Source organism: Aspergillus eucalypticola (assembly GCF_003184535.1).
Source record: "Aspergillus eucalypticola CBS 122712 chromosome Unknown BO83scaffold_51, whole genome shotgun sequence".
Lineage (NCBI taxonomy): Eukaryota > Fungi > Ascomycota > Eurotiomycetes > Eurotiales > Aspergillaceae > Aspergillus > Aspergillus eucalypticola.
Window position 1 is genome coordinate 54,586 of NW_020290325.1, and position 26,596 is coordinate 81,181.

Here is a 26,596-nt window from a genome sequence, read left to right on the forward strand (position 1 = left end):
CCTCCGTAAGTCTCCGTGCGACCGCGGAGACTTCTGGCTGAGCCGCCGTCTTACACCGTTCGCTCCCAACACGAAATTGATGGTGGCCAATGAAGGAGCATCATTATGACTCGGGGGCGCTCCGCTGATGCTCGTGTGATCTTCACGGCGTAGATTGCAACCACGGTTCGTCAAGCCTCTAGGCACCGCCTGCCATGACTCAGTAGCTATGCTTCCCCGACCCCTAGACTCCCGAGATATGCTTCCGGAGACGGAGATCGTCCCAGGAACTCCCTGAGCATCTCCAACTCGTCTCTACTACCGCCGTGGGCGAGAATCATCCGTCGATAGCGGAGTCCAGCTTCCGCACTCATGGGATCGTCACGAAAGTTGGAAGTCCAAATGTCCGCTGCCAAGGTCCGTGTGCTAGTCGAGGTAAGAACAAGAAACAGACACCCATTGACACTACACTTACTAGAGGTATGAAAAGTAGTTGGCCTCTTGGCCCCACATGTAATGTTGACTCGTGGCATATCCATGGCCCCAGTTGACTTCTTCAGGGCCCCGGAGGAGGGTCATTTCTTGTAGTAACGAATTGTATCGCTCGGCAATGCCATTGCCTTCCGAGATTTCCTGGCCGTGCTCGCCATGGATCTCCATATCGAATGCACTAAAGGCAACCTGTCGCAGGGTTAGGATACCCTGATTGACTTGTTTGACAGCAGCAAGTCCCTTGACTAGGTCCTCGGGTATCTCTCTCGGTGGTCGGCTGGCATTTTTCATGGTCCCCTCAGCCAAAGTTCGCTCACAATACTCCGGCAGGTACGTGTAATGGCAACTGAGCTGTTGCAAACACTCTGGTACCCAGCACCAGTATTCCAGCAGCTGACTGGGTGCCTCGACGAAGTCTCGCACAGTTCGATGGCCGGAAAATAGAGCGTACTTGGCTCTTCCTAGGAGATCATGCATTCCTATAGGCCGTATTAGCAAGAAGAGAACTGTAAAGGCAATCAATGCGACCGACCGTGTCCTAGCTCATGGAACAGCGTGATGACTTCCCTGTGCTGCAGAAGCGCCGGTCGGTCGGCTGTAGCTGGCGATACATTGCACACAAGAGCCGTGGCGACAGGGGTTTGACTCCCATCTTTCCTTCGAAATCCCTGCAACATTTTTCAGTAACATCTTGGGTCTTTTGCAACATAGTAGACCTACGGGATGGATGTTAAAGTTGGCGGCATGGTTGTATTTCCCTGGTCGAGGGTAGATATCCGTATACAGGTAGCCTAGGAAGGAGCCTGAAGACTCCTGTCTGTCATGTACTGTGAATATCCTGACATCAGAGTGCCACACATCCCGGTCGGTCTTCTCTGTAACTTCCGTAATGGATAATCCGAATAGCCTTTCGAAGATGCCCAGCATCCGCTGAATCGTATGTTCAGCTGGGAAATACTCGGAGATCAAATCATGGCTGACAGAATACTGTTCCTGCAGCATGCGGCGGTGATAGTAGTCGAAATCCCACAGATGAAGCGGTGATTCTAGACCAGCGAATGTCTGTAAGGCTTCTAACTCGCGGATCGCAAGTGGCTGCAATCTATGCTCGAGGTCCTCCAGGAGGTCTGTGACAGCGCTGGGGGATTTAACCAGCTGATGCCGTAGTTGTGGTGCTGCGAACGACGGGAACCCCAGTAGTCGGGCAGCTTCATGTCGCAAAGTGATAGTATCCTGGAATATTTTGACATTTTGAGAGTAGGTTGACTGACTACCGAGGAAAACATCTCGCCGGATTTGAGCCACGCTGCATTTTCCCAGAATCGTGCTGACTGTCGGCCGATCCAAACGAATACGACTAGTCCCCGAAGGACCCCGTTCGAGGTTCTTCAGCATGCCCTCATCGAGGCCCTTCAACTCATCTGTGGCTATCCACAGACTCCCCGGGTCGGTGGCAATGTTGTCCATGAACTGGACACGCAATTCAAGCAACCGCTTCACGATGTGCTGAAACCGATCGCGATCTGCCCCAGCCAGACGGAGGCCATTATCGACATACATGCGATGGAATCTCGACAGGAGACGTATGGACTCGCCATCTTCGGTGTCATCATTGACCTTGCTATACACGGTGTCGACCAGATAAAATAGGCGCTCATCTTGGAACAGCGCTAGGTAAGCTTGATTAACCAGGTTCACTGCCTCTGACGATGCTTTGCGCAGATCCGGGGATGGCGCGACTGATTGGAAGAGGGCAATGTACTGAATGTGATACTTGAATTCATTGTCTATGTTGCCTAGTGAACGCACTAGAGTATCAACGGTGACATCCCCAATTACAACTGTGCCGATTAAATGATTGACGTCCAGCTGGACCCGGCGGATAACCTGATTGGCATGGTCTAGAATCGCCGCGGGTGTAATGTCAAAGGTGGGTAGCGGGGCACATTCCTCGATGGTCATGATGCAGAACACTGCCGCATAGTTTCATGAACTCCTTACTCCTTGAACTGACGTGGCGATACACGACAGATATAGCAAGGCAGCGGTCCGAACGGCGCGAGCAGCGAAGTGTCGAAGAGCTCCTCAGGGCGGCACATGACTGAATCCTTTACTGTACCCTTGACGGTCATATGAGCAGCAAATGGCGAGTTACAAGCCATTGTTATGGCGGACAAGGATAGCTGCATGAGCACCTATACTATATCCAGAATTAGTGTGAAGCTAGTTGGAACCGTCTCAGGGGAAGCTCCACATATTCTTATCGGGCAAATGGAGACGGCCGACAGGCAAGCTAGGTGAACATCCGTTGTGCGCCACAACAGTGAAGCCTTGGCGTTAAGTAAGAGGCAGAGAGGAAAAGAGAATATCGATCTCAGGCACGGATGCTATCGGCGTGACACAGCTCCTTGCATAGTGGGAGATCTCACACCGGACATCATGCCGTGCTACATGCCTACCTGGCTGCTGGTTACGCGGATACTGGCAGCCTATCTAACCATCTCGGTGAGGAGGGGCGCTGTAAGGGCCATTTATCTTCTCATGTCATCTGCGGTGGACGGAGGCATTCTGATGCCATCAAGGGATGCTACCAGCAGGATCCAACAGACAGGCCCTGGCCTGCTTCTTCTATTCCGTGGATAGACCACAGCCTACAAGAGGGATATAGATGGCCAGCATCGGCTTTCACTCTTCTGAAATACTCCCTGGCCGGCACCCGTGGCGATTAAAAGCAGACGGTCACCCAAGGGGCCACACAAAGCAAAACTGCTGGGACTTCTAGAACCTTTGTCGATGTAAGCTAGACGCGGAATTACACCCGCCCAAAAGCCTCTATTAAGGCCATAATAGCTGTTTTCTCTCACCGAGATTAGGCCATTCACCTCACTTCTTGCACTGTGGCGGCCATATTCTCGCCAAGCAATGCGATAGTCAGGGCCGAAGTTAAAGACAGGCTGAGAAATTACTCACCCACCCCACTTGGTGTGCTGCTTGGGATCTGATTACGCCGAAATGAATCCGATCGACAGGGAATGTGGATCCGATAACCAGATGACAAACATTTAGTCAGGCACTATGGATTCCTCACGAAACCTTCACTATCAATGATGTGATGGAAGGGAAATCGCCGTTGCGCAAATTTTGACGGCCGGGAATTGAAGCGGGAAGACCCGTTCAGTCCGAGCCCAACAATGAAACCTGACCCGTTCAGGGTCCTCATGGCCATTCCGGGAACCGATGCGAATAATGCAACGGTGTCGTATGAATATCATTAAAAGTGTCAGTCCCGCGAACACGGCTCAGCAACGCTTCGAGTGTCATGCGTCTCCCTGCGTGGCGTCCTTGCAGATATCAGTCAGGGAGTTTCTGGCCAGCCAAGATTTGCGGCTAGGAGGCGCCTAGTGTCTGGCGATGTCTCAGGCCGATGCCTGACCCGGCATGCCGATATCTGGCGGTGGATCCTGTCCGATCACGGCACGGTAAGTTTATATGGGCCCAGGATCATGAGCAATATACAGACGATCCAACGAGGTCACCGGCCCCCTCGGGAAGTGGATATCATCCTGCTGACGGAGGATTATGAAGCAACTCGATACGGGCCATTGCAGGAAGGTTGCAGCGTCATGAGAGGTATAAAAGCCCAGTGAGCAAGATCTTGAAGCTATCACCACCGTTCAAACATTCCGGAGCGATCATGGCCACCAAGATGCTTCGAAGCTTGACCCTTTTGGGTGCGCTGTCGACGGCCCTTGCAGCGCCTTCTACCCGTCTCTCTGGTTCCCAGTATGATTACATCGTCGTTGGTGGAGGTACCAGCGGTCTCGTGGTTGCCAACCGCCTGTCAGAGAACCCCAATGTGTCGGTCCTCATCATCGAAGCCGGTGGTTCAGTTCTCAACAACTCCAACGTCACGGATGTCGACGGCTACGGACTGGCCTTCGGTACTGACATCGACTGGCAGTATGAGACAACCAACCAGTCCTATGCTGGCAACGCCCCCCAGGTGCTGCGTGCTGGAAAGGCGCTTTCGGGCACGAGTGCCATCAACGGTATGTCATACGTGTGCTTGAATGGAACTAAGCACTAACGTATTCACAGGAATGGCGTACACTCGGGCCGAAGACGTCCAGGTTGACGCATGGCAGACCATCGGTAACGAGGGATGGAGCTGGGACAGCCTGTTCCCCTACTATCGGAAGAGTGAGAACTTGACTGTTCCCACCGCCAGCCAGCGTGCCAGAGGAGCCACCTACGACCCCAATGCCAACGGCGAGGAGGGTCCGCTGTCCGTAGCCTGGCCCGACATTCCCGCCAATAACCTCACGAACACCCTGAATGCCACCTTCCAGGGACTCGGCGTTCCATGGACTGAGGATGTCAACGGCGGCAAGATGCGTGGCTTCAACGTCTACCCTTCCACCATCGATTACACCGCATATGTGCGTGAAGACGCCGCCCGTGCATACTATTGGCCCATTGCGTCCCGTCCTAACTTGCACCTGATGCTCGATACTTTCGTCAACCGTCTGGTCTGGAAGAATGGAGGTTCCCAGGGTAATGCCACTGCTGCTGGTGTCGAGATTACCTCTTCCAATGGCACCATCAGTGTCATCGGAGCAAGCCAGGAGGTCATCATTTCTGCCGGTTCATTGAAGTCGCCCGGTATCCTGGAACTCTCCGGTATCGGTAACCGGGATATCCTGGAGAGATACAACATCTCTGTCCGTGTCGATCTTCCCACCGTCGGTGAGAACCTTCAGGACCAGACCAACGCGGGGCTAGGTGCTTCCACCACTCCTGGTCTGACGGGCACCAAGACCGTGGTTTATCCCAACATCTTTGATGTCCTTGGCAACGACACCCTGTCGGTCGCACAATCCGTCCGCCGCCAGCTCAAGCAATGGGCCAACGAAACCGCCCAGGTGAGCAGTGGCACTATGAAGGCTGAGGATCTGGAAGCTCTCTTCCAGCTGCAGTATGACCTGATTTTCAATGATAAGATCACGATCGCCGAGATCTTGTACTACCCCGGTAGCACCAGCAGTATTAGCGCCCAGTATTGGGCCCTGATGCCCTTTGCCCGTGGATATGTCCACATTGGATCCGCCGATCCTACTGCCAAGCCGATCATCAACCCCAACTACTACAAGTTCGATTGGGATCTTACCAGTCAGATTGCGGTGGCCAAGTACGTCCGCAAGACCTTCCAGGCTGCTCCCTTGGCCAACCTTGTTACCGAGGAGACCAACCCTGGCTTTGAGGCCGTGGCTGCCAACGGCTCCGAGGAGGACTGGAAGGCGTGGCTGCTCACACAATGTAAGTTTAATCCATCAGTCTTCCAGAGTATACTGATGTATGCATGCTAATTGCCATTCACAGACCGCTCGAACTTCCATCCGGTCGGCACTGCTGCCATGATGCCCAAGGACAAGGGCGGCGTGGTCAGCGAGCGCTTAACGGTGTACGGCACCAGCAATGTTCGCGTGGTGGATGCATCCGTCCTTCCCTTCCAGGTGTGCGGCCACCTGGTCAGTACCTTGTACGCGGTGGCTGAGCGGGCCTCCGATCTGATCAAGGCCGACTCTGGTCTCTTCTAAGCAAATGTGTCAGTAGTTAATCCTTGAATGGTGTATTTTATTGCATAGCAGGAACATAAATCATAGACAAATACTTCTTCATCATTACCACATCCACACTATGTACATAACATAATCATTCGTACCATGTTCATGAAGCCACATTCATTAGCCCATTACTGTACAATAGAGCCGGCTGTCCATACACAGCCATTAATAACATCATTCACATAACATCAGTCCCCCTCTAGTAAACAGAGGAAGTCGTGTTCAAAGTGACATTGCGGATCGTGCACCCCTCGGTCTTGTACTGCTGCGCATACGTTCCCTCGAAAATGCTCGTCAACCAGTTCCACGCCCGGGCGTTGCCATTCACCTGCTCTGCGGAGTGTCCACCGATGGTGTTCCGCTCATACAAGACGTTCAATCCCAGTCCACAGTACCGCTTGATCACGCGATCCGTGTCCTGGATGGGACTGATCTCGTCGTGAATGGCCTTGTACGCGAGCACCGGCATCTGCGGGAACCCATGATAGCCCATGTATCCGTCCTGGTTAAGTGCCTTCTGCACCACTTGCGCCTGGAACGTGGCCGATCCGTTGACGAAATAATCGAAGATGTTCTGGAAGGCATAGAAGACCTCCGCTTCGGACAGGGTCAGGTCCTTGGCGGCCAGGAATCCCGTGCGGTTGTAGGGTCCTGTCGTCTTCAGCTGGCTGAGGATGAACTCGTACGTTTCAGGGTGCTGGCTCGACAGACCCAGCGCGGCGGCGGGGATGAGTCCTGCGCTGATGGTCGAGGTCACCGTGTTCATGACACTGGTAACGTTGGGAGTGAGTCCACCCACGGCCAGACCGGCAATGTTCAACTCCGGAGCGTATTGCATCTGCAGCTCAGCAGCCCATTCGCTGGCCAAGGCACCGCCAGAGTATCCCCAAAGAGCGTACTTGGCATCCTGGTTCAGGCCGAATCCGGAGGCGAGCACGCTGCGGACCGAGTCAAGGGTGGCATGGCCGGACTGCACACCGGCAGTGAAAGAGGCGTTGGGGCCTTCGTAATCGGGGACGTTGACGAACCAGCCCTGCTGCAGGGCGAGGATAATATCGGAGGGCGGGCTAGTGTACATGGCGTAGCTGGGACTGGCGTTGACGTCGAACGAATCGTACGCGATCTGGTAGGAGAGCAAGACGCTCTGGTTGATGGCGGCGGAGGCGGCCTCGGTGGGCACTAGCAGGGTAGTCACAGCCCACGAAGGCTTGTATTGACTGTCTGTAGTGCGGTAGAGGATGTTGTAGGCCGCCGAGGCATTGCCCACTACCACGGTCAAGTTGCCGGGCGCGGGCCGCACGCGCAGGATGGCACCGGGATCTGCCTCCTCGAAGCCCTCGGGCGCGCTGTACCAGGGGTCCTGGCTGGGCGGGAAGGGCGAGGAGCCGGGCGTGGGCAGCGCCGTTGCGCCATGGAACAGGCTCGCGGCCAGAAGCAGCACCGAGGGGATGTACATGGCGGGAGGAAGATGAACGGGGTGCGAGGAGAGAGGAATGGAGAGGGAAGGTTTGGAAAAAAACGGGCAGATCAGCTTCGTATTAATAATTTCTGCTATAACCAAGCTCTGCTTCCTCAGTGTTTTGCCAGGATCCGGATCGAAGGATCCGTGGCTTCGATGGAGAGGGCGAACCCGCCAGTAGGAAACGAGCGGATGAGAGCCAAACCCCGGGCTTGATTCATGCAACAACATCCCGCTTGCACCTCTCCTCCAGTGACCGTTGGGCATCACGCCCGAGCGGGGATAGACTATGCCGGCTTCAGCAAAGCATCCGGGGCGGGCCTCGCGTGCGATGACGGCACTGGTGGAGCCGGCAGAACAAGAGCTGGCCCAGAAGTTGCGGATCACTCGGATGTGCTGGTTGCTGGTTGCTGGTGCCTGGAATGAGTTCCCACCGACTGAACGAGTTTGATGGTCGTCGATTGGGATAGAACTGCCGCAGGAGACCAAAGGAGAGAGAAGTTTATTCCGGGGAAGCTTTTTGCCTAGGGCTTGGCTGAGAGGGGAGTGACGAAGTTGCTGCAGGAACTAGTTCACCCAAGCTAGCAAGGGTGGCATGAGGAAAAACTGCAGTGTTCACATGCTATCCGTGAATGTAGAAGTCCAATAGGATACTTAACAGCAGGCGGGCTTGGACATTAGACTCAGAGCAGTAGATGGGCCACATCCATACAGTATCTCGTAGGACAAGAGTTGGGTTGCGGCGGAAGCTTTACCAACATGACCCTCGAGCAGCTTGTAATTGCATGACACAAATCTCCGATGCCACTTCACACGCATGTCTCGCTCAATGCCCCACGAAGGGCTGATCGGGGATCGCCGCGATGGGCTCAGCTGGCCTCGCGACCGATTGAGTCTTCAACTCATTACCGTTAGCCAGTCAGACCGACCAGAGACAGTCAGATTGATATGTGAAGCACGCCTAATCTTCGAGATAATGATAGACAAACATGACCACCTCCGACGCAAGAAATGGGTGAACTGTATTCATGAATGGAGTTTCATTGATTGTTATTGTGCTGACAGATACGAGCTGATGGATCAGCCTCGCGGATTACCTTTTTGGGAACTCAACGTGGCGCTCTCCCCCCACGACCCTAATCTGCTTTGATTCTCTTTGCTTTTTTCCCCGCTCGATATGTTGCATCGCTAATGTGTTCGTCTCTTCTCATCACATGTACCCTACTGACAGGACCTCGGCATCGTACCGTGTAAGTCTCCTTCACCTGACCAACGTTTTAATGAAGTGATTGGCACAGACTCTCACCTAGTGGTGACACAAATAGGTACTGCCTGTATCCTGATAGTTGTTGAAAGCCCGCATAGCCATCAAACAACACCAATCGGGCTAGACCAGACTATAATAGAGATTAACAATCAATCAATTTCACCGACACCCTACTTGAATGCCTTGCTATCATTGCCTTTTCTCTAGAAAAACAGCCCATCCCATAAGATGAAAATCTCCACGGTATAGTAGAGATCCATTCCACAGCTTAGGGGATCTATTGTTCAATTTGCAGATCGGGACAGAGTTGCGTATCTAAATCGAAGTATTACGTATCGCGTCATGATATCTTCCACAGAGCTCAGCTCTTAGTTCCTGTTACTGTATGTTCTAGCCACTTGTGGATAGGTAAGTATAAATAAGGAATGAGACATCATACCTCCCACCGTCGATCAGCCATTTAGACAGTCTACCATGGCAGCTCCTTTCCATCATACTGGTTTAAACCAGGGTTGTTCTCCCACCCAGCAACATGAATATTCAAGAATCTTCCATTGACTTCCACACCCCGATCACGGATCATCTGCAAAACGCGCTCGACTCCAGTTCCGACCGGAAGATCAGCGTGTGAATTTGCTTCGCTTGTTTTCAACCACTAACGTTGGAATCAGATGTATGGTCGTGACTTGACGTCGGGATTGGCACTCACCCCAGGACTCACACAGAATACGGTGAACCCTTCCTTTTCAAGCTCTTGGGAATAAAGCACCGTCATCATGTTCAAGGCAGCCTTGGTAATCTTGTAGGAGGGGGCGGGCAGTTCCCGGAAGACGGACTGCTTTGCAATGGAGCCGACGCTGCTGGAACTGGAGGATGCGAGTCAGGATTGAACACATCTGGTTCCTGGGTCAAGACGGTCTTACATGTTGATGATCTTCTTCATAGAGCCCTTCCGCAATAGCGGCAAGAAGTTCTGGGTTACGATATGAGGCCCCGTCACATTGACACGGAACGTGTCTTCCAAGTCCGTCCTGCAGGGCGTTAGTTTCCATCAAAGATTGATGCGGTCCATAGGTTAAAACCAACATGTTCTTGAGCTGGCCCCAGCCCACGATGCCAGCATTGTTAATGAGTACATCCAGGCCCTTGTCCCCTAATATGCTCTCGATGGTCTGAGCAGCTTTTTGTATGGTCTCGGGGACCGCAACATCTAAGAGGAATAGCACGACTCGGCTGGGATGCCGGTCCGCTAGGTCCTGCAGGGAGGCATTGACCGATCGTGAGGTGGCAATGATGGTTCTGACCTCTGAGAGAGGCTTTTCTGATAATTGGCGCACCAATTCAAAGCCGATCCCACGAGTACTGCCGGTAACTAGGTAGGATGCCATGGTACGTATTGTATATACAGCAGAATTCGCTCAGTGCAAAAAAAGTCGCACTGGTGAGAGCCCAACATTTTATATACGTCTTAGTATCCCTCCTTTGGGCCCTCCGAATCCCCTATTCCAATGGCTTTCGCCTATCTCCATGCTTGTCTCCGTTTTCCCTGTGTACAATACCTCCCGTGCCTGTAGCCACTGCTCGGAGTTAGTGAGCAGGGGATAATTAACTCCGGAACATAAGGTTTGCTATGTTGCACAGGTCCGCAAACCCCGAGCAAGAAGCGATCTTTACCAGCATAGCAGCGATTATCCGTGGATGTCTACATCACACCTATGGGCGTCATGATTGAAAGCTGGTTTTCTTATAGTTCTCGCTTTAGCGTGCATATCTTGTACCCGGTTCTGCCCGTCGATTACCGCGCGGGATCAGACGCCTTGTCGGTTTCCTCTTTCGAGGGAAGCCGCTCGCGGAATCATCCCAGGGCGTTAACGCTAGGCATGATTTTGGTTAGCGTGTGTGACCGTGACCGATACCGATACCGGTTATTTTCAAAGCCAGCAACAAGAATAAGAGCATGAGACACCTGGTCGACAATCACCGACTTCATAGATACTCGGACATACAGCTCGAGGCCCCTACATTAAATGATATTTTCAGCAATTACTAGCAAGCTGGAGTCCCCACTCTCTGCGCGATGGATCAAAGGCCCTCTTGGCGTGAATTGCCACAGATTCAATTTGGCGACTACGCCATATAAGAAGAGTAGGCCCTGAAAACAAATTTTGAGAGTCGCTAAAACCCTCCATTCCAGTACCAGATCTACAGCATTTAGCATATAAAAGCAGAAGTGATGAGTAGCCGATACGCAGCAGTGCACCAATCGCCGAAGGGCGCAGGCGACGCGCGCCCAACTGCCCTTCAGGTCATCCAGGATGAACATCTCGAGGGTCAATGGTCTGACAAGGTCATCCTTATCACCGGCTGTTCGTCAGGTCTGGGTGTGCATACTGCGCGAGCACTATACGCTACCGGTGCTACACTTTACCTGACGGCCCGGGACCTCGACAGGGCGAAAACAGCGCTTGGTGATATGCTTGACAGCCCACGCGTGCACCTCTTGTCTCTGGATCTCAATTCTCTGGCTTCAGTGCGTGCCTGCACGGAGGAATTTATATCAAGATCTCCCCGGCTTAACGTTCTCATCGCGAACGCTGGAGTCATGGGCTGCCCGGAAGGAAGGACGGAAGATGGTTTCGAGACGCAATTTGGGACCAACCACCTGGCGCATTTCCTCCTCTTCCACCTCCTACGTCCTGTGATGCTGGCATCTTCCTCACCGGGATTTCACTCACGAGTGGTTCTTCTCTCCTCAGGCTCGCATCGCTTTGGCCAAGTCAACTTTGACAATCTGACTTGGAAGGGTGACTTCAACACCTGGATGGCCTATGCACAAAGCAAAACAGCCAACATCTGGACCGCTAATGAGATTGAGCGGCGGTATGATACTCACGGTCTGCACGCGGTCAGTTTGCATCCTGGGACCATTGCCACGGACTTGCTGCGTCATGTGCCGGCCGACCAAATGACCATTTGGACTGCTGATAAAGAGTTAGAAAAATATTGGAAGACTCCTGAGCAAGGAGCTGCCACTACAGTCTGGGCGGCAGTGAGCCCGGAGATGGAAGGAAAGGGTGGACTGTATTTGGAGAATTGTGCTGTGGCCAATGCATGGGTTCCTGCCGCTGGTCCTTGGGGACCCGGATATGCCCAATGGGCGTATAGTCCGGAGAGCGAAGCAAGGCTTTGGGATGTAACATTAGATTTATTGGAGTTGCGGGAGTAGCAATGGATTGGGCTGCTGAAACGCGTACTCCATGTTTCATAGATTTAATGACATCCTTTTTAAGTAAAGGCAGCTTAAGCCCAAAGTATGAGACATTCACCCTAGCATTGCCTGAACTTGAAGAGGATAGCATGGGCTTAACATTGGGCTTGAGAAGCAAATGTTTTACACGGTCCTCTGTTGTTTCTTCAGTCATCTCAACTAACTCCATCACTGCTGGTTAAACTCCGCAATGACACTGCGCGGTGTCTGATACGGACCGAGACTCGTCCACTCCATATCCAATCCAAAGCCCTGGGGTCCTCCGACACGCAGTCCTCGCTCATCTCCGGTCCATAGAGGATGCGCCGCCATTCCGATGACATTCACGCGCAGGCCATACCGCAGCTCCTGCGACCCGATTGCCTCGCCATCTTGGCCTAGAACCGAGATGAGGTCGGGTACTGTGCAGATAACCTGCTGGGCTGTGGGGTTTGCGGGGTCGATATACGCAGCATACAGAAACTCGTTTTGAAATGGAATTACCAAGTGACGTGTCTCTGACGAGACCTGGTTGTCCATATTCTCTCTCTCCTCGCTGGATAACGGGGCGATCGTGCACTGGCCGACCGTGTACCCGCGACTGACATCTCGCTTCACGTCGATAATCTTACCACTGTACAGCAGTTTACCGGGTGTAGTTTCAAACTATGGTCGCATGAATTTAAGCATTATATCACTAGGTTAGTATATCACTAGGCCAGTACGTACAATGGCTTCGATAATGTCTGTCTTGGACCGGCGCGCGCGATGGATAGCGCGACCCAGATACCAGGCTTGGGACACTGTGTTCGGGATGCAGTATTTCTTGACAATATCAAAGGTCAAGGGTACAGCAGCGACAGCAGTCGAGATACCGAGATTCACACACTGACATCTAAGCAGCTCCTCAACTCGACGGTTGGATTCGGCTTTCTACAGATAATCAGCGGAGAAATGTGAGCTCTTTACAGGGGAGAGTCATACCAAGACCACTCCAACATTACCTTTTGCGTCCGCAACCACACACGGTGTGATGGGGTGTCCATAAACATATGGTGTTCCTAGAGCACGAACATGGCATTAGTTCTAGCAGGTCATAGGGGTAAAGGCTTCTTACCATGCTCCATGGTGGGATAGGCGCGGCCCATAAGATCACCATCGAGAACCGGAATATCGTAGTAGGCGCTGGTGGGAAAGGTGGACATGCCATTTCCTCCGCCAATCTCGTCAGCAATGATGCCTTCAAAGTGTGTATGTCCAGAGAGACGGACGACATGGTCGATGGCAGTTGTGAGTTCTATCTTGGCCGGGATTCGTTCCCCCGACACACTGGGGGCGCCGAACCACGATCCAAACACGCAGACACCCGAATTATTCATGCTATCTGGAGATACCACCCTCATACGCCCCTTTGCGTCGGGGCTTTGCAGCCAGTCAAGACATTGCAAATACTGCAGATAAGACGGGCCTCCACCGCCAGTACCCAACACACCGGTTCCAGTCGCGATGAACTCCAAGTCGACGGCGGAAAGGTACCAGACGTGGTCCGTCACCTCCGGAACATATGTGTCAAGATCGAGGGGGGCACCGTGCTTCGTGCTGGTCAAGGACGGAGGAATGCAGTTCGTCGCCGTCTCTATCTTCGGGGAATCGTCGACATCAGTTGACATCCAAGATACCAAATGGTCCTCTGCAGAGCTACTACCGCCGCCGGCGGCTGCAAGCCTCCCAACAGCCTTGACAACAAGCCGGACCGCTTTGTTCGTGACATATTGCAGTGGAAGTTTGTCCACCTCCACGACGCTGACATCGTCGTTATCAGCTCCGCGTGCGATGGCAGCCTGCAACGCTTGCTGCTTCGCCGCTTCAACTACGGCTGCCTCATCGCGACCCTCCAGGATTTCAATAGAATCCACCTCACCAGATACTTTGGCAATGGCAGCCCCAACTGCGTTGGCAGAGTCATGGTGCGGAGGAAGAATACACTCGGTGACGCCGTCAAGTGCGTCCATGTACACGATGGAGCCACCCCCGACCAGTAAGAGGGTCACGGGCTGGTCAGACACTTTCATCTCATCAATAGCGCGCTCGAGGATTTGCTTTATGCCCGCACGAGCTTTGGTGAGAACAGCGGACGGTAGGTGCTTTACTCGTGAGAATTCTCCTAGCTCAGCTTTGCCAGACGCGACGACGATATCCGTTGAGGTCATGGTATTGCCACCAAAGACTAGGGCGTCTTGCATTAAACGATACCCGACCGAGTCGGGTCCAACACTCACGGTGTCTTTGGCGCCGTCAACGTGGATGCGACTCCCACCGCCCAGTCCCACTGATAGCACCTCTGGGATAGGAAAAGCTGTACGTACTCCACCGACTTCAACAAAGTTGGGCGCCTTGCGGGGGAATCCAGATGGCAAGAGAGCGCAAACGTCGGTGGTCGTTCCTCCCACATCCATAACCAGGATTTGAGTATCAGTCCTGGTTGTGATGCTGCTACTGTTGCTCCGTTGGTCCAGACCGGCCAGATAAGCTGCCCCCGTCAGACTGTTCGTCGGTCCACTGGCAAAAGTCTTGATAGGTCGCTCTGCAGCCATTGCAGCGCTCGTCAGAGTCCCATCGTTTTGAGTAAGATACAACGGGCATTCGAGCTGTAGGTCCTTCATGGCGAGACAGAAAGCTCGGATGGTTTTCTTCGCCAGAGCCAGGATGGAGGCGTTGAGTATCGTCGCATTCTCGCGTTCCAGCAGCCCAACACTGCCAATATCGGCAGAACACACCACAGATAAGTCGGGGCTTTGCTGTAACATCAATTTCTTACAAGCTACCTCGTTCACGCCCCCGTGGTCAAGGGGAGAGAACACCCCAACGAGAGCGACGGTGGTTATTCCGGCCTTCACGATCGCAGATACGGCATCCTCAATCTGTTGAGGGCAGATGGGAGCGATTTCCCGACCATCAATTTCGAGTCCTTCACGCTACCAATTAACATCATCCATTTGTTGCACTGTGATATGGTTTGATTACCTCCGTCTAGATAGAAGACCGGTCCTCCGATAATTTCGCGCAGGCGTGGTGGAAAGTCGGAGAATGGCGGGACCTGGGTTACCATCAGCGACAGATTATTCATGACGAGACCAGGGCTTCTTAAAGGATAGGAATACTGCTCTAGTGTAAGGACCACACAGACGAACGACAGCGATCCTACTGAGTCGACGGGGGTCGGCCTCCACAACGGCGTTGACAAAGTGAGTAGTGCCGATGGCTACACTGCGCACGTCGTGGGCGGGAATCTGCGCCTTGACGAGGACATCGAGGATGGCCGTGCAGATACCAGAAGTCACATCGGCAGTGGTGGGAGTTTTGCTGGAAGCGCACACACCCCTCTGTCGATCTTGATGCAAGTCTTGTTCATCGAGGGTTGCGGCTGCCGTGTTGAGGATAGCAGCATCGGTATTGGTGCCACCCACATCCACACCGATTCGATAGAATGCCATCTTGACGAACCGCTGATAGTTGATAGGGGAATCAGATAAGGTTCCTGGACGGGACTTGATCCGTCATTTATACCTGTGGCACATGTACCCTCAATCTGTGCAAGTCGCAATCAGGCTAGAGCACAACCCCGCTTCCTCTGATGTCGCTCATCCTTGGCTGGCGCCGGCCGAGATAAATCCTTATCACCCGAACCGGGGGTTATATCTGTCTGACTCCAGGATGTAGTGAGGCTTTATGTGTTCATCGCGTGTTGCTCAACCCAGCCTGCTCGCCATGACGCTCCTCCAGTGGCTCGAGGTCCCTCAAGATGGAGAGACCATTCCCGACCGATGGATCAATAGTGATATCGAACCCATTCAGGCGGATCGCCGCCGCTGGGGGTTTTGGACCTTCAACAATTATTGTCAGGGGACACTCCTCCATGCTATCTTGCGCAGGACTAGCTAACAGGGATATTCTGCGCAGGGGTCCTCATCAGCTCCAACATCTCTGGCTATATGACCGGCAGCTCGTTGATCGCCCTGGGACTGTCTTGGTGGCAGGCTATCGTCGCCATTGTGGTCGGAAACATCCTGGCAACCATTTTCATCGTCCTCAACTCGCTCCCTGGGGCCTATTATCATCGTAAGCGGTTGGCGGAGTTGACCCCCTATGCATGTGTCGTCGTGTGTTAACCGACCTCATGTACAGTTGGATTTCCTGTGGTGAATCGATATGTTTGGGGCATGTATGGCAGCCAGTTTGTCATCTGGAACCGTATATTTCTCTCCCTAAGTAAGCCTTACCGGTGAAAGTTTGCAACGCTCCCACTGATAGGTCCAGTTTGGTGTAAGTCATTTAGTTCACCCGTCACAGCAGATATTAACCGCCATCCTCACGACAGATGCCTTTCAGGCCTGGATCGGAGGCGAGTGTGTGTATGTTTGCCTGCAAGCCATTTGGCCCTCGCTGGAGAAGCGCATCCCGAACCACATGCCCGCCGAAACCGGCATGACGACCGCCGAGTTCGTGGGATACATCATCTTCATGGTTCTTTCCCTGCCGGTAATCTATGTGCGACCGCATAGATTGCAGAAAATGTTCTACATCTCGGCTGTCATTGTCATTGTTTTCGAATTAGTGCTGCTAATCTGGTCACTGGCTACCATGGGTCCCAACGGCTTCGGTGACACGCTGTCTTCCGGATCAAATGTCTCTGGATGGATGATCGCGTATGGAATTATCAGCACGATCGGCAGCATCTGTGCCGGAATTCTGAATCAGAACGACTACGCGCGGTTTGCACGACGGCCTCGAGATGCCATCTATGGCCAGCTCTTCAGCGCGGCACTGTACGCCATCATGATCGGCGTGATTGGCATTCTCGTCACAGCGGCCACGCAGGAACGCTTTGGAGAAGCCTACTGGAATCTTCCCAAGCTCCTGGGCGCCGTCATTGAGAGTGGGGGGTCCCGATCGCGCGCAGCAGGCTTCTTTGGAGGCATCGCGTTGATTGTCTCCCAAATGGGGGTCAATGTTCCAGGCAACGCTCTGTCGGGAGGTAGGTAGATTTTCTGCACGCAGTCCTGGTTGGATTCAGTAGTTGACAAAGCTAGGGTTCGATCTGGCGGCGACCTTCCCCAGGTACATTAACATCCGTCGGGGCGCGTACCTGACGGCATTGGTCTCCATTGCAGCCAATCCATGGAGATTGGTTAATACGGCCACGGTGTTTATTACGGTCCTTAGTAGCTACTCGGTGTTCATGGCGCCGATGATCGGGCTAATGATCGCGTCGTACCTGTGCGTCCACCAGCGTAAGATCAAAGTCCCGGACCTGTTTGTGGGAGATGCACGGAGCATCTACTGGTATACATACGGGGTAAATTGGCGCGCCATAATCGCGGTGAGTCCCTCTTCCGCCTCCAAAGGCCCTACTTTTCCTGTTTGGTGGACTGACCACGGGGGCCAGTGGATCTGTGGGACAGTCCCCTCGCTTCCAGGTTTCATAGCCTACGTCAATTCAACCATCCATGTTCCGGCCGGGCTGATGCATTTGTACTACATCTGCTTCCTCAGCGGTGCGTTGATCGCTGGCGCCGTGTTTGCGGCGCTGCATTATGTCTTTCCCGACCGACGGGTGCGATCGTTTCTCGCATCGGCCCCTACTGCTCGAGTTCTGATCGAGGAATACCGGGACCAGCAGACCACGGTCGAAGCAGTGATTCATGTGAGGTCACCGAAGCTCTCGGATGAGGGGGGAGAAACTGCCATCAATGAGCGAGTTTAAAGTTTTTGCGACGTGGACGGGCAGCAAAGCTGTTATTGACGCGTTCCAGTCAAGGCAATGGATGAGTACGCATTATCAGATGGTTGAATGGCAGTCTAGTAGTAGACTGAACTTCCAGAATAGACGCATCTCTACTGAACACTCTTGGGAGAGCCTGTCAGAGGTGCTTTTACCTTTCTTGCCCGAGTGACATGGATATCTATCTATATATATATATATATATGATAGGTGACTACCAGCTGGTACTTCGGGGTGACAGTTGTAGGTATGCTGGCATTATAAGCTCGGGCTGGTAGTAGTACTGAAGTATCGAACTGACTGGCCCTAATATAGTCTCTCTTCATGAGTATTCTAGTTACATGGTGCCACAATATCGATTTCCTTGATGTGGTGGAAGCGACTTGCCGGTGACAAACCGAGTCCGATCGCCGTCTGTCTCCACTGCGGCTGGAAATATCTTCACCCCGATGCGGCAATGGTTCAATTCCCCCCCTCTGAGATGATGCAGGGTCTGGTCCAAACCTGAGATGTGGGTTGCAAATAATAATATTCCGTATCAACAACAGCTAAATAGTCTAGCTATCTCGATAAAGTTACATTGTGCGCCCGTCGACCAATCCGAAACCGTAGCTTGACCGCAAATCCTTACCGGGCTCGGTTTAACGCCGCGGATGACGCGTTCGGAAATCGATCGACAGGCGAAATTTGAAGCCGTCGAAAACCTCTTCAGGACCGTGGGGGAACGCCCTGAACCTCTTTGGATCTGTTCTCGAGTCTTCCTTTCTGGATACCATAGATCCAAGACAAGCCAAAATGAAGGAGGATGGTATTCAGACCAGCAGTGAGGGTAAACAGCCCGAGCATTCCCCGCCGGGGGTCGTGCTGGTGCCTCGACCCAGTTCCCATCCCCAGGACCCGCTCGTAAGCATCTGGCCCCAAGAACACCTTTGGCCCCCGGAATGTCTGCTGATAGCTTGAAGAATTGGCCATATCGTCGGAAACAACTTATTCTGGCCACTCTCTGCCTGGCCTCTTTTTCGGGGGCTATCGCTCCCCTATCTGGTCAGCTGAATCTGGCCCAACAGGCCAAGATCTATGGCAAAACAAGGGTCCAAGAGTCCTATGCTGTATGCTAACCAATTTTTATCCTCATTCTGCTCTATTGTAGTCCTGACAAGCTGTATAGAACTCCGCCGCATTGGCGGGCATGGCCTTCGGGCCCTTCTTCTTTGCCCCTGTCGCCCATCGGCTGGGTCGCAGCTCCGTTATCTTCTGGTGCATTCTGTGTGCCCTCGTCTGTCAGATCTGGGCGGCCGTCATGACCCGTTCGGATGATTATATCCCCTACATCATCTCGCGACTTTTTGCCGGCTTTTTCGGCGCCGTTCCCACCGTTCTTGGCCCGCGCGTTATCACCGACCTGCTGTTTCTGCACCAGCGCGGTCGCGCCTTCATGGCCCTGCATATGGCCTTCTTGTTTGGCACCATCGCCGGCCCGACCTTCTCGGCCTTCATCTCGGCTAATGCTTTCTTCCCCGTTGAGTTCTGGTGGACCGTCGGCCTGTTGGGTGCCACAGCTATCCTCATCTTCCTCTTCCTCGAGGAGACGGGATATGACCGTGAGAACCCCGATCGGAGTCCTGCCATCCCGACCAACTGGCTTGCCAACCGCTGGGCAACCTTCTTTTTCGGCCAGCGTTTGGTGCAGCCCACCACCTGGTCTGTTACCGTGAGTGATCACCCTCAAAAGAACTAGCTATAGGCTCTGTAATACTGACCATTGTGCTAGATGAAAATCGCCGTGGCGCCCATTCTGATCGGTATCTGTCCGGTCACAGTCATCATGGGTACCTTCACTCTCATTTCCTTCGGCTTCTACGTCGGCATGAATGCACTGGTGCCTGTGTGGCTGCAGCGGACGCCCGAGGAAGGTGGTTACGGCTTCTCCTTGAAGCAGAACGCCGCTTTCACCTTCTGCCACTGGATCGGCATCCTCGTCGTCCAGATTGTGGGCCACTACTACAATGACCGACTACCCCTGGCGTTGGCCCGACGCTTCAACCACGGCGCCTGGAAGCCTGAGTACCGCCTGCAGGTGCTCTGGATTCCCAGTCTCATCCTTAACCCCATAGGACTCGGCCTGTTCGGCGCCACTCTGCAGTATCACCTGCATTACATGGTGCTGGCACTGGCGGTGTTTATCGTGACGATCGGCTCGCTGGCCAGTGTGCCAGTGACAGTCAACTACGTCGTCGAATGTTTCACGCGCTACCCGGCTGAAGCGGGTATTGTGATTGGCGCCTACCGTATCGTCTACGGTCTGACCATCAGCTTCTACATTGACCCGTGGGTGGCTGCCGTTGATGTCGGCTGGGTGTATGGCATGATGGCTTTCTTTGCAATCTTCTCATTCTTGTTCGTTATGCTGCTGATGTGGAAGGGACATGCCATCCGCGAATGGCAGCTGGCTAGCGTGGCAAGCAGTGAGGAAGGTGTGCAGGTGGAGGATGGGATCGGTGAGAAGGGGACGGTGGAACACGATGGAGAGAAGTTGAAAGTTTGATGCCCCTAGAAGTTGGCTATATATAATTTACCGGCACATCGCGTGCTGAAGTGTAATGTGTGTACTTAATTTACCGATCTATAATTCTCGGCATATACGAAATCATCTATATCTTTGTCTAATCGTCTAGTCATCTCAGACACCCAACTGGGAAACTTTTAGTACACATTTAATAGATAACTCGCTCACGCATGCAGTACCGTTCCATTCTCCTTCCTTACAAAGTCCAAGAATACATCCAATTCCGGGCTCGAGGCTTCATCCACCACAAACACTGCGGGCTTTCCAAAGGGAGCCGGCACCTGTGCCGTCTGTCCCCCATGGTAGGTCTGGCCACTCCACACATGGGTATACGTGCGGTTGGCAGCGTGGCCGGGGAAGTACACCTCCACAGACTTGCACCCCTCATCGAGCACCGGTGCCACGTATAGATCCCGTCCGAGGAAGAAGCTCTCATAGCTGATCTGTCGGGCGCGGAGATCCTCTGGGTGGTACAGCACCGGCATACGCAGCAACGGCCATCCGCGACGCTGGCTCTCCGTGTTGAGGATGCGGCGACGGTACGGACCCAGACTGCGGAACAGCCGGGCGTTGTAGGCGAAGTACGCATACGTGGTGGAGTTGCTATAGAACTGGGCGTTCACGCTGGGGACGTTGCCCTCGTGCGACCGGAACACGGCGCTCGACACGGCGCCCAGTTCACCCCAGCGGCCCAGAAGCTCAGCCGATCGTGGGATGGCTCCGGAGGAGTTGCTGGTGGTGGGAGGCTCGAAGACGGTCGTGTAGCCGCCAATATCACTGTGACTGTGGGCATAGCCGGAGATACCCATCTGGCCTTGAATAGTCACCACCGATTTGATGCCGTCGTTGGGGGTCCAGAGAGTGGCTTGGTCGCCAACCCAGAAAAGGTTCATGTGCCGGTTGGCGCTCATGGAGGCAGAGCGGTGGAAGGTGACCATCTCATGGAACAGAGGCATCTCAGCGGCCACGGAGCGCTGGTAGGCCGCCCAGTCGCGCGGATATTGGTTGTGGTAGAAGAAGGCGCTGGTGGAAATGTTGGCCAGCGAGGTATCCGCAGTGATGGGGGTGTACTCGCCAAAGTCCCACATGCAGCCGGAAATATTGGCACTCCAGACCTGCGTGCGGAGGACGTCGGCGAACCACGCGCGTGTTTCCGGGTTGGTGAGGTCCAGGATACCGGCGTCGATGCCCTTGCCGCTGGAGATGATCGCCGTGGAGTTTGTGGTAGTGTTCTGCACCATGTAGCGGTGTTTGCTAGCCTCCTGGAAGAGATTGCGGCGATAGCCATCCGACTTGCTGCTGACGTTTGCCAGGAAAGGGTTCACGTAGGCAAGGGTGCGTACACCGTGCTGTTCGCGTAAAGACTGGACAAACTCGGCCCATGTGGGATACAGCGAAGTGTCAGGCTCCCAGTTCCACCACAAACGCGAGATGTTCATGTTGCCATAGGGGGCTGACTGCAGATGCGTGCCTGACCTACGGTCCGTTAGTAATAATGATCGTGAAAAAGCCAGGGGGTTCACTCACCAATCTTGCAACCACACACCAGCGACCGGGCAGTCGTGTTCAAAGCCCTGCTTCACAATGCGATTAACTTTCTCCTGTCCACCCTGAATGCCCAAAAGTGCGCCGTGATCCACCCATTCCGGAAGGGCCGGCATGCGACCGGTGTACCCAGTGAGCATGGTGATGGCGTCCAGCATGTTGTCAGCCTGCATCAGATGGCCATGCACCGAGAGACTATCGTAGCGCACCGTCACAGCATCCGGGCGCTGGAAGTCAAAGACAGCATAAGCCGTATCATTCTCTTCAAGGTAGAAGACGCGACCGTCAGAGCTGACGTACTGAGGAATGGCCGTGTAAGTGGTGTACTGGTCGCCGCCGCTAAAGAAACCTTGCGAGTCCTCGATGGCCGTGTATGGCTGGTCACCACGTCCGACACCCTGCTCGCGGGAGAAGATGGGGATCGACTGATTCTTCATGGAAGCGAAGGACGCCTGCGCACCGAGACCGTAAAAGTCCTCCCGCGCGTGCGATGCGAATGTGAGATAGAGACGTTCGACGGGGGCACTGGCATTCGCATCCGAGTCAACGGTGGCTTCAAAGGCAACGCGATCCGAAAGGGTCTTAGGAACCCAAAAGTTCATGGCATAGGCAATGTCCTCCCCACCACAGTCCAGGAGATAACCGCGCACAGCGACCTGGTTCCCCACACTGTCGCGACGAGGGATACCCGCCAGCTGGGTGATATTCTGGCCTAAGCATCGGGCCTGGTCTACGTTGGTGATGTTGAAGTTGCCGCTATCTTCGACAATCTGGTCCTTTCCAGCGCTGGCACTGAGGAATGGGTGACCGGGGAGGGTTGAGAAGATTGTCTGGTTGTGTTGGTGTATGGAGATCTGATGTTGGCTTGCCTGGTAGGACAGCTCCAGTCCACTGCCCAGGGGCCAGGTTGACCGGGCCTGTCCCAATGAGGGCAGGGCAGTCAGCGTTGCCAGGGCTCCCAGATAGGTCAACAGCATCTTGGGCGAGACACTTGATCCTGTGACGATGCTACTAATATACCGGCTTCCAGTCCGGCTTTATAGCTAGGCTTCCCCACCGCGTCCGGATCACTAGATGTCATCATTGCCATTGCGAGCCTCCACCCGGTTGAATTGATGGGGACTATACATGAGTCGCTTGCTCGTAAAAGACACCCGTCTAGGACAGACAAAGGTTGATGGTGGTGCAGGACTCGGCTCAGTTGCCCTGTGGGAAACAAATGAAGGACCATGTAGAAGCCAAAGAAAACCCTACAAGCGGACATTCCCCGACTCTAGGGCAGGCAGTGGGCCCTTCGGCAAAGCTGGCCGAAATGCGTGAAGGGCATTCGATCGTGTTTAGTCACGGATGGAGGCATCGGAAGCCACGAGAACCAGGATGCCGATTCTTACCCGAAAGAGTCGATTGTCCACTATCTGGGGAATCCGGAGAGTCTCCAGATGCCAATGATGCTCGTGCAACGGCCGCCCTCTTCCCCACAAAGCCGGTTGGGGGAGTTGATCAACTCGGCTAATGAAGTCATGTTTCCTGAATTTCAAGCAGAGTCCTATTGATCTCGTTTCTGCCGACCGTGTTAGTTCTATAGACTACTCGGTACCGGCCAATCATTTTATCCCCCCATAGTGCCCTAGTCAGGCCATGGGCTCGAGCTTCTGCTGCTGTAGGATGAGCCTAACGAGTCACATACTTGTCGGATGACGATGTAACTATGGTCAAACAACCACACGATGCTTAGTAGTCGATGGCCTGTCTCCACAACTGGAAAATTTTCATTTGACTCTTTCTGGATTGTCGCACAATTCTTACGGCCATTCTCCAACAACGGGCAATCTACAGGAGCTGCCTATAGCCTGTCGAAAACTCCAAGAGTACCCGTTTTTGCCTGCAGAGCTAATGGGAAGGTGATCCTCTGGGCTCCTGTGTCGGTTCCGACCGTCCAGTCTCATCCAGGTCACATGGCTTGAAACCAATCTATATCTGGGCCATCGCCCTATTTGTCGAAGTATTGTCTTGCAATCACACTCTGCCTGTTGTCGGTCAGCCGATTGACCTCGTACCCTGTCCGCCCATAGTCATTCGTCCTGGTTTATATGCCGTAGCTGCGGTTATCTCCCCATCTGTACTAAGGGTGATGGCTCAGATAGGCTGTCTACTGCTATCTAGCGGTGGAAGAAGGTAGTTTGTTGGCCCAGAGGCACGTCCCTTGTAACATACTATTCAAAAGGGATTTAGTACTTGGATTATCTTTCCTATTCTCGCGTCACACCGCCAGTATGATCGTGATGGAGTTCAGCTTCACCTGGCCATATTACCAGTAGTCAGTGTACGCTTCCTTGGTCTTGTCTGAGAGGATCCATGGTAAGGCAGCCTGCTGCATAGCCCAGATTGATGCCAAAAATAAATTATGCTTATACCTTGACAATGAACTGATCGTATTTTTAGAAGTCGGTGGTCGGAGGCTCGAGGGGATTAAGATTTACTTCGCCCAACCCCGACCGCGGGGAAATGGTGGAGGGTGATGATGCAGGGGTTCATCTTTCCCGACCCTCAACATAATCAGAAGAGCAGGCACCACATCATCATGCGATAGTGTGTGTTTCTAGCCTGCAGTTGGCAGTGCAGCGGAAGTCCGGCTGGGCATGAATTCTTACGAGTGCCTCCTCGTATAGACACCGTCGGCCTTGGGGTCGATGATGTCAGTATCCAGGTACTCCAAAGTATGAACTACAGGATAAAACCCTTTCTCCAAAGGAGGCATAAGCCACGTCCTTTCTTAGTTTGGGTGGCGAGCAATCGAAACGGGAAGATACGAGGGCAAGTTGGGAGATTGATTGGCGGAACCAATCAATGCCTCTTGCGGAGGGTTCAGCCGCTTCCAGCAGTATCTCAAAAGTAGCACTCATTGACGTTACCAGAGCCTGGATAATCCGGAGTTGATCATTTTCCCATTGATATCCAGCTCCTGCATGCCTAACGTTGACACTGTCTACGTTTGAAACACCAAAACTCCCCACTGGCTGAAAAAATGTCCTTTCTATCTTATACTCGCGATAATGAGCACCGTGGACGACCTACGAATAACTTACAGATTCTTTGTGTTGTTGTGATACCCAGGATGGGATATGCGCAACATTATGTGGACAACGCCCAACCGTGCGACTGCCACTACCCATGGATCCCCTCAAGGCGATGTGAGAGTCTCCGGATTCAGCCGGTGGTCATGCCGGTCACCATCTCGTGAGTTCGACATCTTCATTGCTGTGCCTCGATGGGATTATGGTACGTCTCCAGCCAGCTCCAAGTCACCACACTGACCAACTCCCACATTACCAACTTTGACTGCCCTCTCCGAATCATCAAAATGACTGGAACAGGCTAAATTCAATGAATAACAGCGTCATGACCGTGTCAACATTCATCCCGAATAGGTCAGTGTAGGTAGAAAAGGTGTCGCCTGATGAACAGCTTCCACGGTTTCAGTCAGATGAGGTAATTGCATTCCTCGTATAGAGCAAAAGTGGTACACGGGGATGCCGTAGATCATGAGAATTTGTTCAGTGCCTATACAGTTAAGGTGGCTGGACTTGTTCGATTTTCTGTCTATAAAAGGCCGGCGAGTCTCGTCTATCGATGACTCTCGAGCAGCTCAAACAATTGAGTTATATTGAAGACGTACTACTACCACTCCACTGGACCCTCACTAGACTACCTCCTTTCAATATGAAGTTCACTCTGCTTCCTGCCCTTCTTTCGACCTCTGTCCTTGGGCTCAACATCGGTCGAGCGCAAGCTACTGCCCAAGTCACCTTTATTGGTGCAGCTGGTGCCCAGTTCACCCAAGACTTCCCCACTGATGGGTCCAATGTCAAGATAAGTATGTTCCACGCGCACGACTCGTTATGTATCCCGTCTAATCTCACTAGCCAACCCCCTCAGTATCTCACACATATCTTGCAGCACCCAGGGTGCTGTCTGTACCTTTGATGGCATTGATCACAGCGTGACTACTGTGACCGGCGTAGGTCAGGTTGACGTCGGCCCTCCGCAGACCCAGGTTCAGGGGTCTTGCCGGTTCGGATCTGGATCGACCTCCAGCAATCCCGGCCAAACACAGCCCACTGGGGGTCAGGTGCTCATCACCTTCGTCGGTGCTGCAAACGCCCAGTTCCAGCAGCAGTTTCCAACCAACGGTGTCAGCACCAAAATCAGTACGTATCAGGCAAACTAGATTGTTTGGAAAGCTAACTGAGGAGAACAGACAATCCCCTAAGCATCTCCCACATCACGTCCACTACGGGTGGCGTTAAGTGCACCTTTAACGGCATTGACAACAGCGTTACTACCATCAATGGTGCCCAGACGGTCGATGTTGGTCCTCCGCAGACCCAGATCTCTGGAAAATGCCTTTCTGCTTGAGGCCATTGCAAGCCATTGTTTTCGTGCCTCTTCAGAGACTGATATGAATGGAGGAGGGGTGTGTGTTTGTCACGGCACGCATACATTACTTGTGATTTGATACTACCCTCTACATGGACTTTAGTTGTTTGCTCTTAAAGGTATTACGGTTTCTCTTAGCAGAAATTGGATTGTTTAAGCAAATACTTCCTGCACGTATTATCTTGTTTTGTCGGCTTG

The 26,596-nt window shown here is 53.2% G+C and overlaps 10 protein-coding genes across 10 annotated transcripts; 5 read left to right on the forward strand and 5 right to left on the reverse strand.

The window, feature by feature from the left end:
• Window positions 1-206: 206 nt before the first annotated feature.
• Window positions 207-2,433, reverse strand: BO83DRAFT_326973 (M3 family metallopeptidase; the record flags this gene model as incomplete). Its single annotated transcript, XM_025528062.1, has 4 exons — window positions 207-405; window positions 455-950; window positions 1,004-1,139; window positions 1,192-2,433. 4 exons carry the CDS (start codon window positions 2,431-2,433, stop codon window positions 207-209), a joined length of 2,073 nt encoding a protein of 690 aa, XP_025381967.1.
• A 1,679-nt stretch (window positions 2,434-4,112) lies between these two features.
• BO83DRAFT_373344 (GMC family oxidoreductase) lies at window positions 4,113-6,068 on the forward strand (the record flags this gene model as incomplete). Its single annotated transcript, XM_025530032.1, has 3 exons — window positions 4,113-4,520; window positions 4,570-5,787; window positions 5,851-6,068. Exons 1-3 carry the CDS (start codon window positions 4,166-4,168, stop codon window positions 6,066-6,068), a joined length of 1,791 nt encoding a protein of 596 aa, XP_025381968.1. The 5' UTR covers window positions 4,113-4,165.
• A 77-nt stretch (window positions 6,069-6,145) lies between these two features.
• Window positions 6,146-7,570, reverse strand: BO83DRAFT_383678 (lipase 1 precursor). The gene has a single exon (XM_025532524.1). The coding sequence runs from the start codon at window positions 7,549-7,551 to the stop codon at window positions 6,295-6,297; it is 1,257 nt and encodes a 418-aa protein (XP_025381969.1). The 5' UTR covers window positions 7,552-7,570; the 3' UTR covers window positions 6,146-6,294.
• A 1,557-nt stretch (window positions 7,571-9,127) lies between these two features.
• BO83DRAFT_207689 (SDR family oxidoreductase) lies at window positions 9,128-10,359 on the reverse strand. Its single transcript, XM_025526690.1, has 5 exons — window positions 9,908-10,359; window positions 9,745-9,852; window positions 9,531-9,687; window positions 9,261-9,476; window positions 9,128-9,196 (listed from the first exon to the last, which is right to left on the reverse strand). Exons 1-4 carry the CDS (start codon window positions 10,207-10,209, stop codon window positions 9,291-9,293), a joined length of 753 nt encoding a protein of 250 aa, XP_025381970.1. The 5' UTR covers window positions 10,210-10,359; the 3' UTR covers window positions 9,128-9,196; window positions 9,261-9,290.
• Window positions 10,360-10,829: 470 nt separating this feature from the next.
• Window positions 10,830-12,049, forward strand: BO83DRAFT_383679 (short-chain dehydrogenase; the record flags this gene model as incomplete). The annotated part of the gene is made up of 1 exon (XM_025532525.1): window positions 10,830-12,049. Exon 1 carries the CDS (start codon window positions 11,055-11,057, stop codon window positions 12,045-12,047), a length of 993 nt encoding a protein of 330 aa, XP_025381971.1. The 5' UTR covers window positions 10,830-11,054.
• On the reverse strand, window positions 12,050-15,572 carry BO83DRAFT_442319 (hydantoinase/oxoprolinase). Its single transcript, XM_025536404.1, has 6 exons — window positions 15,230-15,572; window positions 15,093-15,165; window positions 13,186-15,036; window positions 13,053-13,129; window positions 12,798-13,001; window positions 12,050-12,734 (listed from the first exon to the last, which is right to left on the reverse strand). The coding sequence occupies exons 1-6, from the start codon at window positions 15,560-15,562 to the stop codon at window positions 12,258-12,260; spliced, it is 3,015 nt and encodes a 1,004-aa protein (XP_025381972.1). The 5' UTR covers window positions 15,563-15,572; the 3' UTR covers window positions 12,050-12,257.
• A 244-nt stretch (window positions 15,573-15,816) lies between these two features.
• Window positions 15,817-17,972, forward strand: BO83DRAFT_383681 (nucleobase cation symporter-1 family protein). Its single transcript, XM_025532526.1, has 7 exons — window positions 15,817-15,966; window positions 16,029-16,187; window positions 16,254-16,337; window positions 16,386-16,391; window positions 16,447-17,103; window positions 17,159-17,448; window positions 17,515-17,972. The coding sequence occupies exons 1-7, from the start codon at window positions 15,837-15,839 to the stop codon at window positions 17,830-17,832; spliced, it is 1,644 nt and encodes a 547-aa protein (XP_025381973.1). The 5' UTR covers window positions 15,817-15,836; the 3' UTR covers window positions 17,833-17,972.
• Window positions 17,973-18,516: 544 nt separating this feature from the next.
• Window positions 18,517-20,485, forward strand: BO83DRAFT_373362 (polyamine transporter). Its single transcript, XM_025530033.1, has 4 exons — window positions 18,517-18,753; window positions 18,813-18,959; window positions 19,019-19,561; window positions 19,622-20,485. The coding sequence occupies exons 1-4, from the start codon at window positions 18,646-18,648 to the stop codon at window positions 20,393-20,395; spliced, it is 1,572 nt and encodes a 523-aa protein (XP_025381974.1). The 5' UTR covers window positions 18,517-18,645; the 3' UTR covers window positions 20,396-20,485.
• A 95-nt stretch (window positions 20,486-20,580) lies between these two features.
• Window positions 20,581-22,938, reverse strand: BO83DRAFT_460414 (alpha-glucosidase; the record flags this gene model as incomplete). Its single annotated transcript, XM_025537203.1, has 2 exons — window positions 20,581-21,892; window positions 21,944-22,938. 2 exons carry the CDS (start codon window positions 22,936-22,938, stop codon window positions 20,581-20,583), a joined length of 2,307 nt encoding a protein of 768 aa, XP_025381975.1.
• Window positions 22,939-25,619: 2,681 nt separating this feature from the next.
• BO83DRAFT_460417 (uncharacterized protein) lies at window positions 25,620-26,520 on the forward strand. Its single transcript, XM_025537204.1, has 3 exons — window positions 25,620-25,835; window positions 25,885-26,169; window positions 26,220-26,520. Exons 1-3 carry the CDS (start codon window positions 25,682-25,684, stop codon window positions 26,375-26,377), a joined length of 597 nt encoding a protein of 198 aa, XP_025381976.1. The 5' UTR covers window positions 25,620-25,681; the 3' UTR covers window positions 26,378-26,520.
• The last annotated feature ends 76 nt before the right edge of the window (window positions 26,521-26,596 follow it).

Excerpts from the sequence above, each read along its gene's own strand:
- BO83DRAFT_460417 (XM_025537204.1), top strand. The coding sequence starts at position 25,682 with ATGAAGTTCACTCTGCTTCCTGCCCTTCTTTCGACCTCTGTCCTTGGG. Across the intron at positions 25,836-25,884 it reads TGGGTCCAATGTCAAGATAA|CCAACCCCCTCAGTATCTCA; the intron begins GTATGTTCCACG and ends TAATCTCACTAG. Across the intron at positions 26,170-26,219 it reads CGGTGTCAGCACCAAAATCA|ACAATCCCCTAAGCATCTCC; the intron begins GTACGTATCAGG and ends TGAGGAGAACAG.
- BO83DRAFT_442319 (XM_025536404.1), bottom strand. The coding sequence starts at position 15,562 with ATGGCATTCTATCGAATCGGTGTGGATGTGGGTGGCACCAATACCGAT. Across the intron at positions 13,002-13,052 it reads GTAATGTTGGAGTGGTCTTG|AAAGCCGAATCCAACCGTCG; the intron begins GTATGACTCTCC and ends GATTATCTGTAG. Across the intron at positions 12,735-12,797 it reads CAGACATTATCGAAGCCATT|TTTGAAACTACACCCGGTAA; the intron begins GTACGTACTGGC and ends ATGCGACCATAG.
- BO83DRAFT_383681 (XM_025532526.1), top strand. The coding sequence starts at position 15,837 with ATGACGCTCCTCCAGTGGCTCGAGGTCCCTCAAGATGGAGAGACCATT. Across the intron at positions 15,967-16,028 it reads TTGGACCTTCAACAATTATT|GGGTCCTCATCAGCTCCAAC; the intron begins GTCAGGGGACAC and ends TATTCTGCGCAG. Across the intron at positions 16,188-16,253 it reads CCCTGGGGCCTATTATCATC|TTGGATTTCCTGTGGTGAAT; the intron begins GTAAGCGGTTGG and ends CCTCATGTACAG.
- BO83DRAFT_207689 (XM_025526690.1), bottom strand. The coding sequence starts at position 10,209 with ATGGCATCCTACCTAGTTACCGGCAGTACTCGTGGGATCGGCTTTGAA. Across the intron at positions 9,688-9,744 it reads ATGAAGAAGATCATCAACAT|TTCCAGCAGCGTCGGCTCCA; the intron begins GTAAGACCGTCT and ends CGCATCCTCCAG. Across the intron at positions 9,477-9,530 it reads TATTCTGTGTGAGTCCTGGG|TGGTTGAAAACAAGCGAAGC; the intron begins GTGAGTGCCAAT and ends TTCCAACGTTAG.
- BO83DRAFT_383678 (XM_025532524.1), bottom strand. The coding sequence starts at position 7,551 with ATGTACATCCCCTCGGTGCTGCTTCTGGCCGCGAGCCTGTTCCATGGC.
- BO83DRAFT_373362 (XM_025530033.1), top strand. The coding sequence starts at position 18,646 with ATGAAGGAGGATGGTATTCAGACCAGCAGTGAGGGTAAACAGCCCGAG. Across the intron at positions 18,754-18,812 it reads CCCATCCCCAGGACCCGCTC|AATTGGCCATATCGTCGGAA; the intron begins GTAAGCATCTGG and ends GATAGCTTGAAG. Across the intron at positions 18,960-19,018 it reads GGGTCCAAGAGTCCTATGCT|AACTCCGCCGCATTGGCGGG; the intron begins GTATGCTAACCA and ends CAAGCTGTATAG.